This window comes from Cygnus olor, chromosome 3, assembly GCF_009769625.2.
Source record: "Cygnus olor isolate bCygOlo1 chromosome 3, bCygOlo1.pri.v2, whole genome shotgun sequence".
Lineage (NCBI taxonomy): Eukaryota > Metazoa > Chordata > Aves > Anseriformes > Anatidae > Cygnus > Cygnus olor.
The window spans coordinates 101314478-101331293 of NC_049171.1; the positions used below are offsets into that span (position 1 = coordinate 101314478).

Genomic DNA, 16816 nt, shown 5'->3' on the forward strand with positions numbered 1-16816 from the left:
GATGTTTGCTTTAGATAACTAAAATAAACAAAATAACTGGATTATCCAATTATTGTTTATCCAGGAACTGGGTAAATCCAGTTCCTAAATATTTTGCTACTTAGCTGAGCCTTTCCTCACATTTATTATCTAGCAAAACTAGTGTGTTTACAGGCAAACAAAATATTGAAAAGACCAACCAACACAATATTAAGAAACATGTTTTTAGTAAGGTTTACATAATAGGCATCTGCATTTTGCAAGTTGTTTTTTACCGACAACATTGCAGTAGACTAAAATGGTAACAGTTAAAATTAATTAGTCTTTCTCTTGGGTTTAAATGTGAATTAGTGAATAAAGGCAGTATTAAAGAATGGCATTTTTGATACTTTTCTTTTGTTAAATGCACAGCAGTGAGGACTGAAGAAGGGTGAAGTCTCCTATTAGTAGATAAGTGTTTTTTTTTTTTCCTCTCTGAAATATGTCTTAAGTAAACCCTGGTCTCATACAGATTTTATATGCTTCTCTTGTGACTTAATGCATTAATTTAATCTAGAGTGTCTTAGCATATTTGGCTTTTCATGAGTAAGTTGGAGACTGTATTTCTCAAACAACTGAAAAAGGAATGCAAAAGTTTATAATTTTTGTTGTAGTAATGATTGGATTAATAAATGAAATACATTGCTGTTTCAAAGCATATGCAATCTATATGCTTTCTCAGGACCTTTGGCATCACGGTGATCAGTTTGGCAAAACTAATTGTATTTGAACAGCTAGATATGTAACATGGGTTGCTATGGATGGTATTCTTTGTCTTTATATTTGATATTGATGTAAAATCTCCATGGGGAAAAACAAACTAGCAAGTGGCCAGATAGCTCTCTGGCCTTGCTCTGGTTCTATTAGGTTAGAGAGAGGCTGTGTCAAAGGGAAAGTACAGGGGAAGCTTCTGTTGTTGCTGCCTTACCTGAACAGATTTGGTAGAAAAATAAGGGACTTATTTCCAAAACATGTCAGTCATACTCCTTTTTGTGGTTGTATTATGTTTGCTTTGTTAGACTAAGAAAAGTGTAAGTGCTTCAACAGGATGCAGTGTTATGGAGCTTTGTAAGAAAAGTGCAGTGGAGAACTGCACGGTGCTGGTCTTCATGACACCCTGAAGAGAGGAGAAGTGGCCCCCGTTCACCTCCAAGTGAACTGGGGTTGAATGCACTATAAATTAAAAATATGCACGTTGCAGATTCAGACAGAAAACACATTTGTTAAAGTTCTTTTACACTTAGTACATCTTGTGACTTTTGCTGTCAGTGAGCATCTTCTCGAGAGCTGTATTTGTAACGTTTATTTTAATGCATTCTGGTTAGCATCACTTTACAGGATAGCACCCTGGCAAGAATGTGTATATATATATGCCTCTGACCTTATGTTGTTTTTCTTCGTTATTTCCAAAGGTGTGTGATAGAAAAGGCTATTGATGGGCAGACTGTGTTCAAACTCACAATCTCTGAGAAAGAAACAATGTTTTATTATCGCACGGTAAATGGTTTGCAGCCACCAATAAAAGTAATGACACTGGGGAGAATTCTTGTGAAGAAATGGATTCATCTTAGTGTGCAGGTGAGTAAAAGTAAAAACCTTTTAATGTTTGTTGAAATACAACAGTTGTGTGAGAATGGTGTAACTGTATAAATGTCTTCACAAGAAGGGGCAAGTTGGGGAATGTAACTGAAAACTCTTGAGTCTGTAGGTAAGGATCTTAATTTTGGAGCACATCTTGAGGTGATTCCTAATTTAGAACTGGAAAGCAATGCTGCGTGCATTCTGCTGAACAGATAAGTGAAAATTCATACCCTTAAGAACACAAGTATTTGGCGTGAAGAAAACTACTTATTCTAATGTTAGCAATAAGTCTTGGGTCTCTGAGATTATTCCCTAAAAGGACAATGTAATGTCATCCTCATCTATACATGCTAATGTATTTATCTGACAGAGGTGTATCCCATTTAATTCTTAAAGCTTCTTACAATGCATATAAGTAACCATGTATAAGGGTTTCTTCAGGATCAATCAAGCTAGTTAGTTATGAGGCTATTACCTCTTATTTTAAAAATAAATTCAGAATTGTTAAAATTCAATCCTTGTGTTCTAAATGTTTTCTGTTGACATAATATTTTTAATAAGTGTACAAACATCTACTGAGGATAAAGTAAAATTGAGTTTGTTAAAATTTTAGCAATGTACAAAAATCAGCAAACAAATACAGAAGAAATTAAAATGCGTTCAGTTATTTGCATGCCTTGCAATTCCCAGCGGACACTCTAGTAAATTCTGTTTGTAAGCCAAGTTCAACTAATAATTAAAAAACACAATTATGAGGTATTGAAATGTTTATCTTCTCCTTCCTGCATTTCCTTTATCCAGCCTATTAAATTTCATTTGGTTTACAGCACAATCAAGAATAGTTTCCCTGCTTTCTTGAAACTTGCTAAAAGGTATTGACTGTGATTTGGATTTTTAGTGCTGATCTTGTCACTCGTAAGAAGTATCTAAGCTGACGTCTTGATTTTTTTTTGCAGTTTTCTTTTTTCCAGGATAACAGCATGGTAGTGTGAATAAGACTTTGGCTGTTGGATTAAAAGAGTGACCTTAAGGTAGAACTAATGAACTTTACACTTCAAACACTCCAAGGGTGCTATATTACTGCTGTTGCTGTCAGCCACGTTTTGTACTAGTCTCAGAAACTGCTAAAGCCTGGGATAGCAGAGTGAAAGAGCTGGATTTAAATACACACAGGCATTTTAAATTGCATTACAAAGAACTCTCAAGCACTCCATAGAATTTAGTCCTTTGTTTCTTTGGGGAATGTTGCTCAATGCATAGAGGAGTAAAGAAGTGTAGCTTCTAAACCCTTACAGGGACTACAGACTTGATACCTTTTCCAAGTTTCTGAGATCAGTGTAGAACTTTATGTTCTGTGATTTATGGTGGTGTTGGATTTAGCTTCCCGTTAAAGATAATAGTGGCTGCAGCATGATCCATTTAGCACTAGGTATGGCTGTTAAACTTTAGGCAAAGCTTTATTTTTTTTAAACTCTTAGCAACTGTCCAGAAGCATTTTTTGTATAGAGAAATAAATGGAAAATGAGAGGAACTGTACAAAAATATGCAAAAGTAACGTTCATATGGAAGTGGCTATGCTTTCTGATGAGAATAGTATTTGATGATGAGATAGTTCCCAGACATTTGCAGATTGAAGCCTTGTCCATAAGCTGATGAAAAAGCCTTCTGAACACAAAGCACTGTGTGGTTTTACAGGAACTAGTAACTTTAGTTAAGTGCAGTGGGACAGCCTGGAGTTTACACCTGAAAGTACATATCGCCTGATCTTAGCACAGGTATGAGTTTTTGACTTCTCTGACTAAACCAGCCTTCTCTCCAGGTGATGACTATGCAGAGGGTGTGGGCTCTGTGGCGTGGAGTAGACCCTTGTGTGTGCTGTAGGTGAGCTACCTTGGGCTTGGGTAAAGGCAGCAGAGGGAGCAGTGGCAGAGTGCAATCATGGGTGACTTTACTACTACTGTTGGCTTTTCCAAGTAAATCAGTCTGTGTAGACTTCCACTTCTCTTGCTGAGATAAAACTGACTCTAATACCCGCAAAGGATTAGCAGTCTGAGTTCTGTGTCACTGTTGTAGGCATAGCCTGTATTTTCTACCAAAGGCAAGCACTAGGACTGATCTCAGTGGCTAGTAAATTAGAAAGGTCTGGGTTTTTCCTCCAGACATGCTGGTTTTAAGGTAGGTATGGTGTCAACACTGTATTTACTATATAGTGTCTCTTACAGAAACAAAAAGGAAATTGTGGGACCTGAAGTGCTATATATGAGGCTGTGAAGTCTAGTCACAAGTTAGTAGGTTGAACAAAATGAAATGTAGATTCAGCAACTTTTTTAGGCACTTTGCAGAATTTGCACATGTCAGAGGACGCTGGTGATATTCTTTTTGTTGGAGATCTCACCAGAGCTGGATGACGTGTCTTGATGTTTTAAAAAAATAACCTATTCAGAGTTGTTTGACAACTTGCTTGATATTATTTTTGGTCTAAAAGAAAATGTTTGAATGTTTTGTGGGACAACTGAGTACTATTCCTGATAAGACAGTTGAAAATGTGGAATGGATATTTTCATGCAAGTAATGAAATTTCTACATGTAGAAGAAGTGTAATAAAAAAGGAAGTAAATAGCATTGCCATATCTGGTGTGGTAGGATGCCTAGAAGCTAGCAAATTTGAGGGGAAGATGGATGAGGTGGGATAAAAGTATGTACTTTAAAAAATGTTTAGGTAATATAATTCAGGTACCATTGGTAACTGAAGATGTATGTGGTAATATCTCTTTTGTATATTATAAAAATGTTTTACCTTTACGTCAGAGCTGTAGGCATCTACCATATTGACTGTCAGAATTTGGTTTCCCAAAAGTTCAATTTAGAAGCATTAAGTCCTGCAATTAATATCCCTGGCCTTCAATATACTTGACTTTTCTAGTAAGGAAAGCATATTTGCTCCTTATGTTCCCTGAGACTACAAAACTTTTTTTATCAATGTAGGTTTTCTCTTAATTCTGTGGTGATGTGTCTTTGTAGGAAATACATGTGACAAATGTGGGTCAAAATAGTTGGCTCATAAATTGTTTTGGGTATGAGCCTGACGAGATGTTCTTCACAGTATTGCAAAGTGTTATTCAAAACCATGCACAGTATTGCATATTTGACAAGATAGACAGCCTCCCTTTCTCCTGGAGTGTGGTTTGGTTGCTCTGTGTGTCTTGGGGAGACAGGAGGAAAAGAAGCTTATGGTATGACACCTTGTTGCTCAGCAACTGCAGACCAGTTACAGGTATGTCTAACTCAGGCTAAGTCTGATTCAGGACAAAAATTTTTTTTAGTGAATGGTAGCACTAAATAATATGGTCAGTAAATAGGGGTGTATAATGGGACCCATCCTGAGGAAAAAAAGCAATATTTGTTGGCTGGCTCACAGGCAATTGATGCGTCTTGTTTGTGATGGTGCATGAGTGCTGGACAGGGGGAGGTTGGCTGGCAGACTGAGTGTCCTTGCTGCCTCTGGACAGGGCTGCAACCAGGGGATTGGGGATTAAGGCACTTTGCATGTCAAGTTGGTGACCAGAATAACAGCTAAAGGAGACTGGGGGATTTGGTCTTAATAACAGTGTTCATGGCAGATTGGTGAATTGTTTGTTGTGTTTTCTTTTTTGGCAGCCTTGTTGTGGGTTGTGAAAAGAGTGTGTGTGATGTAGTGGCCCGAGAGAGGCCCCCTGCTGAGGAGCTAGGGTCTGTGTCCATCTCTGGATGCACAGGATGTGTATATGAAAACAATTCAGGCCAAAGGTCCCCAAAGCCAAGCAGTCAGTAGGAGCTGGGAATCTCAGAACAGCGGAGTTCTTGTGGTTAGTAGGAAAAACTGAAATATTTGTACATAAATGTTAAGTGATAGACACCATGACAGACGAGCCTAAAGTTCTGGTGGCAGCTGTGAAACTGAACTCAGAGCAGAAATGTGGTAGGATGGCATGTATCTTTGGAATTCAGCTGTAGGAGCATATGAGCTATCCAGGAGTGATAAAAATGAAAGGTAAATGATGGAATAACACTAAATAGTAATTAAATGATAAGAGGAAAGGAAAGAAGAAAGGGCAGCATAGACTAAAAAGAATTTCTTTGGAATAAAATAATTCTAGGGCAGAAGAAGGCTAGTAAATGAATTCTACTGAAGTACTCTAGGATTTTAAGTCCTCAGGTTTGGATTTAGATGTGTAATTCATTAGAGAGAACTACTACTAAGGACTGTGTTTTTGCAGAGACTTATTCTCCAGTTTATGGCTGGGAAATTGAAGCTCTACTAACAAGAGCAGGCCCCAGATGCAGGTTCCTGCATTCTATGTGAATCATCGAGTTAGCAAAGCAGAAAGTCTGGATACCAGCTTTGTTAAGTGATGAGGGCATTAATAGAGATGTTGGTCTCAGAAATAACATTCTGTTGAGTGTTTGGTTTAAATAAAATAAAAAGAAATGGTTCTGTAACTACATTTTTGTGTACGAAGAAATAGGACTATTTTAATAAAAAGGTGAACGGAGGAGTCTAAGGATTGAATGGAGAAAAGGCCTTGAAGGTTCTTCAAAACAAAAATGATGGCATGAAGAGGAATCTCTGTCCTTAAGAGGGGGGAAAAATGGAGATACAGCACTCAAGCTTCTGAGTGAATAAGAATCTATGCAATTAGAGATGGCTGAGTCTACAGGCATAGGGGAGTGGGGAAGGAAATTTGCGGAGAAAGCTATGTAGGAGTAGAAATAAAACTGTAAGGAAGTTGAGCTGAATCAGACTTTGCAACAACTGTTAAATGGTAAAAAAAAAAAAAAAAAAAGGTTAAGATTTTTTGTATGAGAAGGCATGACCTGCATACAGTGAAGATGTGCTTAAGATTAAGGTTGATTTGAATAAGGTTGCCAAACTGAATACTTTGTTTCCGTGTAGGGATATTGATAACAGTCATGAGCAAATCAAGCTGGGTAACAGTATGGAAGTATGGAAACAAGTGATTATACAGAGGTAGAAATATAAATTTGCAAGCTTCTTGTGTACATGCTGATACAATCAGGTGGTCTAAGAATTCTGAAAGAACTTGGGCATAAACATGTAATTGTCAGAGTTGTATGCTAATCTGCCAAGTCAGAGGTGGAGCTATGTAAGCAATAAATGCTTAGCATTGGGAATCATTGTGCACAGGTGCGGGCCAGCAGCCAAGCACCCACACAGCCTTGCACTCTGCCCCCTTTTCCCCTGCCAGTGGAACTGGGGAGAACAGGAGCAGCAAAAGAGAAAACTTATGGATTAAAATAAAGGCAGTTTAATAGCTGAAGGGGAGTAGGGCTGGAATAAGTGAGGAAAAAGCAGTTGCTCGCCATCTCCCCCAAGCAGACTGTTGCCCAGCCAGTCTCTCAGCAGCAGCCACTGTGAGAGGCAAACCTCCATCTCCATGAAGTCCTTCTTCTACTCCAGTTTAAGTGTGGTGTTATATGGCGTGTTTGGGACACAGTCAGGACAGCTGACCTCTCCCAAACACTTGCTGAACTGTAGCTTACTTGCTGGGGTGAAATGGGGAGCAGAGTGGGAAAAGAGAAAGGCTTGACACTGTTCAAGCACTACTCAAAACATTAGTGTGCTATTAACGCTGTTTCAGCCACAAATCCAGAACACGGCACTGTATGGGCTGCTAGGAATGAAGCTGACTCTACTGCAGCCAGAGCCAGTACTAACAGGAAGAGAAAAAGGATCTTGGAAACACAGAGCTATTTGTCTTGGCACAGTGGCACATGAGGATTTTGAGAAGATTTTTTTGAAGGAATAAAGATATGAAGGTAAATGGAAAATGGGATAAAACGCAACATGGATTTACTGAAGATAACTCATTGCTGTCTAACCTCTTAGCTCTTTTTAATGAGAAAACTGATTTTCAGGCAAAGTAAATCTGTCAAATTTCCTTCTATCTGGAGTTCAGTATAGCATTGATGTGACACCCCATGAGAAGTTGTAGGGTCAAAGGAAATGTTTGTGGAGAGAGGTAGCAATAGATACTGCTCAAAGGAAGGTGTAATGTCTGGAAAAAATTACAGTTGAATTCTTTGAAAATCATTCTTTGGACCAGCCTTACATTTTCATTAATGATCTTGGCAGAAATACTGAGTGTACTGATTCAAGCTGGTAACATCATGTGGAGAGGCATCATCAGAAAAACAAACAGCAAGAAAAATGTTACATATAAGAAAAATGGAATGACTGAAAGGATTGGGGTAACAGGCACAAAATAAAATTTGGTATTATAAAATGCAAAGTAACATATTTGAAACTACTAAGAATCTTTTGCTAAGTAGTTAAATATTAGAAGTGGCTGAAGTAATGGTCCTAGGTGGTGATGATGGATTACTGGCCTGATATGGCCCTTAGAAAAGCTTGTGTTGGGACAGTGCATCTGGAGAAGACTTCCAGTTGTGAGGGGGAAGCATCACTGCTGCTGCTCCAATCTTTGAGGTTTCACGCAAGTGTGTGCAGTTTCAGGCCTTCATATTTAGGGAATGTAATTCAGAACAGAGATACTAGACATGATGACAATGAAAGGCTCTGTGCAGGCCTTGCAGAAGATGACTTGGAGAACCTTCTTTTGGGAGTTTTTTTGACAATAATGAAGTGTAGGAGGACATACAGTTTTCTTCTCTAAATCTGTTGGAGAGTAAACACCAGGCAGAAAAAGGAACCATTTAGGCTGGAAACTGAGTCTGTTTTATTACAGCAGACTGTTTCTGAAAAAAGGCTTCTGATCAGAATAGCAGGGATAAAAAAAAAAAGTTATTTTTTAAACTCAGTAACTGTCATAAACCGGATAATGTGATACAGTGTGTCCAACAGAAGAAGATGGGAATTTGTATCCCTGCCTTGTTATATAGGTGGACTGGGGAGTTTTTCCACTTTTCCTGCAAAATTACTGCAATAATTGCTGCCAGCAAAATGCTGGGCATGAGGCACTAATAGTCTTCGAATGTACTGTGGAAAAAACTGCTTGAGACTAGATGGCATTGGTCTGAGAGTAACTTCATACTTTGAAATAGTTTATGCATTCTTCTTAATATGTATGATGTTGCTGACAGAGCTATTGGCTATCCATTTGTTTGCTCTTTATACCCCATAAAAATTGAGAAAAGTCATCCTTGAGTATTTGTGCTGAGGGAAGTTGAAGTGGATTTGCAACAAAAGTGAATTTTGACCAGTCTTTATGCTCTCCAATTAATAGGATTTATTTTTCTGTAATGACACTTGCCTTTATTTTCCACTGCTTGTGGTTTGTAAAGGAGCTTATCTTTTGGTTTTGCAATATATAACAGGTCCTTAAACTGTGGATCTTGTTTCCTTGAAATTTCTGGCACTTCTCTAGTTGATTTCAGTAGGTGAGGATCAAATCGTTGAGGTTTCTGAAAGTTTGTGTCCTGTGTTTGATCTTGATTTAATTACATTTGTCACCCTACTTTTTAGGTCTGTATTATCAAAAACTGTGTGAAGGTACACAGTGGAGTAAAGAATATATAGCATTAAATTAATCCAATACACACTGAAGAAAAGCATCAGGAAAACTGATGTCTTAAAAAAATGAACTTTTAAAGAATTAAAAAAAATTAAAGCTTAGCAGTGTGTGATTAAGGCTAGTTGTGTACCTCATTATCTGTGCATAGTGATAACAGTATCAGATCTGTGCTGCTTAGTAACAGCAGCTCCATTATGTATTTTTTCTTCAGATTCACTGTTAAGGGTCTCTCACTTTCCCTTTGATACTTCAGAATTTATTTAAGTAGCTAAGAAGAGTGGAATTTAAACATGAATTTTCAGATACATCCAAAGCTGCTGAAACAGGAGATTCTCTGAGAACATGTCAGATTGATGTATTTGTTTCATATTTAGTGTCTGCGATTATAAAAATAAACTTTTTACTAGCCTTTATTTTGCCTGATCATATCTATGTAACTCTGCCATGTTTTGGCAGACTATAGCACATTAAAAGCTTTAGAAAGTAAGTTTAAAATCTAAATGCAGAGAGGTAACCATGACTGAATTACTCTCCTGGGAGCAAAAGGCTCTTAGAGTGCCTACTGAAATCAGCATTATCATTTCAATACATGTCAAATATGAGTCATTTCCTAGTTTAGGCAAAATTTCTTTATAAATCTTTAAATCTTCCAGTTCTTTAAAGAAAAGGTTAAAGTACTTATGATTTAATGAGACCGCTTTACATCATAACTGTTTGACTATCAAGAGAAAACTTGTCCTTTCCAATTTGTGAAATCCTTTTATTTTCTACACAAGTTTTTGAATACTTTTTAAAATTTATGTTAAAAGCAGAGAACCTGAGACTTAAAAGCAGGGAGGAAAACATTTACTCTGTGCATGCTCTGTGTATACATTACTAAATATGAGGTGTTTTAAATGGGATATTCCCCATGTTTAGGAAGATTGTAGGAAAGCAAGGAAGCATTTTAATTTAACAGACCACTTTGATCTCCCGCTTGAAGTCATCCCTTACTATCCATTAGGAACAGTTTGTCAGTCCCAAAAAGGGAGGGGAGAATCTGCATGAATTCTACATATTAGGGCTTTTTGTCTACTAATTACAATTCTGTGTTGAAAATATTTCAACGTATAGTTGGTGCTATGCTCCCAACAGACAAGAGAAATAAAAAATATTACAGTCTATAATGTATTTGGTTGTCTGTTTGGAGAACTGTTCATAGAAACAACAAGCATAGCTTTCTTGGCAACTGGTTTGTCATTTAATCTGCTGTAGTTGCAGCCTATTCAGAACTGCTGCTGAACTTCCAGCCTCAGGGTTCATTGATACAAGTAACTTGCTGTGCTGCCTCCAGAAGTCCTAATGTGGTGCTTGCCTTTTCTCTTGGGTCCTAGGTACTAGGATGTACACTGTGTTGATTTGAAAGCTCTTTGTTATAACTTCAGCTCCTCAGGAAATAGATATGTTCCAGGTGCCTCTGTTTCCTCTTCATTTATATTGTATCTTAAAACATCCACCTCCTTTCTTGCCTGAATATGAATTCAGTGAAGTTCCTGTGTACCTGCAGATTTAGATTTACAGTCTAACAGCTGTCTGGGAACACAAGACAAGGAATTTCATATAGGCCAGGATTTTAATTTCAAGAAATGGCAAAAATAGATGCTTTATCAGTGCTGTCTTGACTACTGTTCTGGAAATCACAGATAATTTTTCAGTTGCAAAAGCAAAACCTACTGAATTTTGCACAGATTATATATCCATAAATGGAATGGAATCAAGCCTTTGTATGACCAGTGTTTGGAGTTGGTAGTACTGACTGGTTTGCAGAAGCTATGCCTGCTTTGTCTGGAGAGTTCAAGATGAGATTTGAATTCCACCAAGTTTCAATTTGTTTTACAAGCACTTTGTTTCCTTAATAAAAAAAAAAAAAGTGGCAGCCAATTAAATTGTGTTTTTAATAACAGAAACACTATGTTAAGAATGATTTGCATTCTTTTTTTCCTCTACTCTCAAATTCTTAAACATCTTGGGGTTGCTAAGGTATTTTGGCATTTTGTTGCAGATGAAACCTTGGCGGCAGCATAAGAATATAAAAGGTATGCCATACCATGTGGAAGTAGCTTGCACACTTCTTAGAGGAGAGTGTTTTGAAAGGTTAAATAAAAAAATATGTTCTTCAAGTGTTCAAACTCAATACTGAAAATAATAGAAGTTGTGTAACTAGTTAAAAGAACTGAGAGAAATAGATGTGTGCTTAACAGCATCCTATCAAATTATGATTGTTGGAATCAACTGTTTTCAGATTGCTAGAAATCTGGAGTCCGACTGAGAGAAACAATCCAAAAAAAAAATGTTTGACCTAGAAAGCCCTTAATTCTGAATTAATCTCTTATAAGCACTGTACATAAATATGTGTTTAAGTGTATTCCAAACTTCAGGTACTCTTCTGCAGCTTTACAACTGCTCTTCTGTACTTTATGTACGCTTGGGTTGTACAGGGAGCAAACTGAGAGACTTGAAGTAGCCACATGTACTTGATATGGTTGTTGGTATAAAACATGGAGATAACACTCACAGGGTACATCTACGTCACCCATTTTGTGTACAGGAAGAGTTCACTTTTTTGTAGGTTTGTCTTCTGTCTGTATTTAGAGTCTTGTGTTATACTCAGAAGAGCACTTCTGGTATGCTTGAATTTGATTCCTTTCTGAGGAGACCAAGCTTGAAGTTGTACACTAGAATATCACTGTTTAGCACAGAACATTTGCAATGCAGATGGAAAGTCCTCTCACAGGTAGTTCTCAGTGTGCAGAATGCATGAGCAGAAAACTGGCAACTGGCTTGAAATTCTTTGCTGGTAAAGATGGATCACATATAGTGAACCACTATCCTTCTTCATGCTATGCCAGTTGCTAAGTAGAAATTTTCACAGGAAACTTGAAACTTTCTTGATAAGTCTTAAAAACTTCATGAGTGTGGCCAAATAGAGCAATGTCTTTTCCTGGTTATTTAAACAAATAAGTAAAGTATTAAAAAGTAATTACTACGTCTGGCTCGGGTTTTTCTAGCTTAAAGACAAAAGTCAAAAGTCTGAAAAAGTAAAAGATGAAACTTTCAGATTGTCCGTTATGCAGCCTCCATTATTTGTGTGAGCACTTTCACGTGCATTTCTTGCATGCAGCAAGTGGAAGGTGACATAAATTACATGTGTAGGTTCTGTACAATGCAAAATCCATGCATGTTAGTGCCACTTCACAGAAAAAAATTCAGGTAAGTCTCTGCATGTATAATTTCTCATGGAAGCAAAGATTATTCCCTGATGCTTAACAGCTGGGATGGAAGAGGAGGAAAACACTCCTGTCCATGTATCTCATCCCAATACCTCAGTTCAATAATACCATAATTTTTGCATTGTGTAAGAACTGCTGTGTTGGTTTGACAGTCTATCTAGATATTCTGTCTTTGAATGTGAAAGAGCAGATGTCCTGAAACAGCTTTCTTCATATACAGCCCTGACCTCTTCTCCAACAACTCATGGCTTTGAAGTGTCTTAAGTTAGGCTGAGTTGAATAGCCACTGACTGACCTACATTTAGTTTAGTAGTCTCATTCTGTTTTTATAGTTTATATTTTTGGTGTCTCTATTACCCTGTGTGTTCTTCATATGTAATTATGCCTGTGTGAAGCTGTTCTGTATTTTAAACTGGCTGTTTGCTAAATTCTTCTGGATAATTTCTTTTGTGGGTCACTTTTATTTATCATTCTCATACTGTTTGAGATTCCGGCTGTAGAACTCTATCACAAGTTGTTACAGTTAGTTTTAATTTGGATTCCTAGTTTGATTTGTCCTTATTCTAAAGTCATTCTGCAGTTCGGTCATCCTCACTGATTTTTTCTGAAATTTTGTGTTGTGCTATTGCAGTTTTGGGGATGAAAGGGTCAAAACTCCCTTGTCATTCTAGACACTTTGCACCATAAACTTCTGTAGTTGTACTATGAAGCTTTGTGGATTTGTTCCTCATTCCTTTCTCTCTTTGGCTGCCACTGAGTATTTTGTTCATTAGTGGTTTACTTTCTATGGTAACTCTAAGAACACCTTTTCTTTTCTGAGCAGTAGAAGCTCAGAATTTAATGTTATGTTTACATAGTTGAGAATAATTTTCTCATGTCAATTACTTTGTGGTTATCAACACTTTTAGTTTGCTAGTTTATTGCTTGTTTCTTAAATGTTTTGAGATCCTGTTGTAAATTTGAAGCAAGCTTGACTTTTACTGCCTGGATGTATTAACTACAACCTTTTGCACCTCACCACTGTTTTCAAGACTGTACAAAATGCTAGGTTGCAGAGGTGTTTGGAGTTACCTAAACTTCTGTCTTTGCAAAGTGTGGTTGTTCAATCTCTACCTATTTGAAACCTTTCTGGAAAACCAGAGTATTATATTGGTCAGGCTTTGCTTATCCACATACATCCTAACTCATTCAAGATACTCAAAGTTGGAGCTTGAGATTTCCTTCCAGAAATACCATGTTGCCTTTTCCAGTTTTCCAGTATACAGTATGTATCTATGTCCCACGGTCTGCCCGCCCCCCCCCCCCCCCCCCCCCCAATTAGCCCTGTGTCGGCCTGATTTCCTGGATTATCAGAAGAAAGATTGTTCCAAGACCTGTTCATGTATCATGTCAGTAATTTAAATTTTTGCATTGTTCTTCAATCTCTGCAGGGCTACCTGAAAACTGTATAGTATTTTGTTTGTGCTGCTTTTTTGGTCTCCCATAACATGTAACAGGTCAGTAAACTGGATTACCACTCTTTTTCTTAAATTTAAAGACTACTTTTGTGTTTGAATAGTTTTTATCCTTCTCCATAAATTGTGCTTGACATCCTCATTTTTGCTGTTGATCAGTAATCTCCCTGGCCCTTCTGAGTTTAATCTCAAAGTGTGTAAGGTGCACTGAGGTGCACAGGAAACCCCTGGGAACTTTCTGAGCAGTCTTCCCCGATCCTCTCCTGACCCATCTGCAATAAAATGTGGTTGAGGGAGCTGTTGCAAAAACTTTTTCCCTTAGCTTTTTCCAAGGATAAGCTACCAAAACACAGTCCTTTGAAGTCAAGTTTTGGTTTGTGTTCAGTTAATGGCTTTTATCTACTGCAAAGCTTTGCTGCTGAGATGCTTAGTAACTCTGGAGGAAAGCAGCTAATGTTGGTTGTTTTTTCTTTTTTAAAATAAAACAGGAAAATTGAAAATGAGTGAATTATAATTGAAAAGAATGTTGGAGAATTATAATACAAAGGAATAGTTGAATGACTTTCTAAAGGAGGTTGTGATAAAAGGAAGAAAGCAAGACAGAGGAGGGAAGGGGTTGAGGTAAGGTTTTTAAAAGGAATACAAATAGAGTCAAAGACAATTATGTTGATCCTTGACCATGAAGAAAAACTAATCCTTGAAGAAAAAGATGAGACTATTTGCAAAAACTGTACGATTCCCCTTACTGGATACGTGGAACTTCTGTGGTGAGGCATTCAGAGGGCAGGAGTAATTACTTTCTTCTTATGTAAATCATCACAAAGACAAGGAGATGGATTTCAACCTCCTAGTTCCAGCAGAGCTGTTCAAGTGTTGTAGAACCAATGTATTCTTGCGTTACATTTGGGAATGACTTACAAGTGCCAGTATTGAGCAGTGCAAAATGGTGCAAAATTCTTCACGTATAGGCAATTCAAAAGACCAGAATTTAATCTAGGCTGATAGTGTAATACAGGGTTAATCATTGTACAGTAGTAACAGCTCCCTTCATTTGTGCAGGTATCTGCTTATTCTTTGACTAGTGAAGCACAGAGACTTTATTCAGAAGGGATGTTTCATTTGACATTACATCTCATCCCTAATTTACATGATTACAAGTAGTTCAGGAAAATTCAGAATCAGTGGTTGTGCTGTATTTTAAATGGAGGGGGCAGAGAGAAAATGTGCATTGTTATGAGATGATCTAAAATGTACTTTCAGGCCTTTTGTTTCAATTAATTTTGGCAAGTCTATTTTATGTAACTGTTTTAGCTGCTAAAAAGCAGCTTGTTGAATCCTTAATACTTGTCTCTTCATGTTACTATAGTGATCTTGAGTTTGGATCTGATTTTCCTGTGATTTGGGGAAAATAGTCATTATGCAGCAAGAAAGCAATTGTTCTCTGTATATTTTCAGATATGATGACTACGATCCTTTTATTATATTTTATTGTTTGGAACTCATTTGCAGCACAAGAGTCGCTTGTTACACCTTTCCATGTAAAAACAACAAATATTAATTATTTGTTAATTACTTTAGTTTTTAGCAGAATCTGTATTTGTAATCTTGAGCTCTCAGGTTCTCCTACTCTCCTGCCAAGATATACTTATTCTGTCCTGAGGCATCATTAATAGGTTGATAGAGCTCTACTGACACATGCAATAAGGAATGTTTTTCATTGGTACAACGCTGGATGGGGTAGAAAGTGGCAGAGCTGTAGCTAACCATTTTAATATTAGTACTACTGAAATACTGGTGATGAACTCACCGATGAAAGATAAAATGAAAATTGCCAATCCATAATTGGAATGCATACTCTGTGGCTGAAGGATCAGTAATCTCTGATTCAATGGTTTAAAATAATATTTACTTATTTAAATACTAATTCTTTAAAAATGCAGACTATTTCAAAAGCTGCCTCTTTTCACATTGATCTTTCTTTGTCTTTGGCCTTGTTTATCAGATAATTGACAGTGTGGGTTGTATCACTCAGTTTGTATCACAGTACTAAAATTAACCTTGTCCAGAAAATAAATCACATACATGATTCTTATTTTGTATCCTTCTGCTTGCTTTTACTTGCATTTTTCCAATTTCAAGGCTTTTTTAAATGAAATATCTATAGTTCATCCGAAGTCTGTAAGCTGCCAGAGTAGTCTGTCTTCCAGTTACCTTCCAATTTCACTGTTTGGAGTCAGATTTGGATTAATACATAGCTTGTTCTTGAACAGAGAGTTAATTGCTTCAGGAGCACTCCAGGGTTCCATCGTTTTCTTCCCCTTCTTTTTCCTCTTTTTTTTTTTTAATTTATGTTGTTCTTCAGGGAGTTCAAGCTGAACTAGTGGATCTATGCACAAAAAGAAAGACTTGGATTGAAGGAAAACCATTTCCCATTGAGAAGGGATTAACATTGTAGGAGATAGTGAAAAAGAAAAGTAAAGGAGGGCAAAGAGAAAAGCTAAGTATCTTTTATACAAATGCTAGGAGCATATGTAATAAGACTGCTGAATTGGAGTGACATGTTTTCAAGGATAAGAAAGATATTATTGGAATAAGAGAGACAACCAGGAAAATGAAGGGGGATTTAAAATGCCAAGATATAGAGTTCTAGTGAAGGAAGAGCTAATATAAGCTGGAAGAGATGTAACAATATTGCTGAAGGATGATATTTAATCTACAGTAGATGCCCCCCTCTCTTCCCCCCTTTTTTCCTAACTAAGTTCAGTAGTTTGTATACAAGGTAAGGACAACTTGATGTAGCTATGATTCTTGGCTGTTGTGCTAGACTTGCAATAGGTCAGGAAAAAAAAGCATGAACAATAAAAATACTTTTTCAGACATAAAATAGATCCCAAGAAAGCTAAGACTTTGATATGAAGAATGATTATGGGGTATTGAGGAGGACACAATAGGAAAAGTGGTT

General features: G+C 37.1%; 1 protein-coding gene across 1 annotated transcript in view; it reads left to right on the forward strand.

Moving 5' to 3' along the window:
* The window catches only part of USH2A (usherin), a 420079-nt gene that overhangs the window by 19881 nt on the left and 383382 nt on the right, over positions 1-16816 (forward strand). The window contains 1 exon segment of the mRNA XM_040551919.1: positions 1431-1596. Coding sequence (XP_040407853.1) covers positions 1431-1596 — 166 coding nt within the window.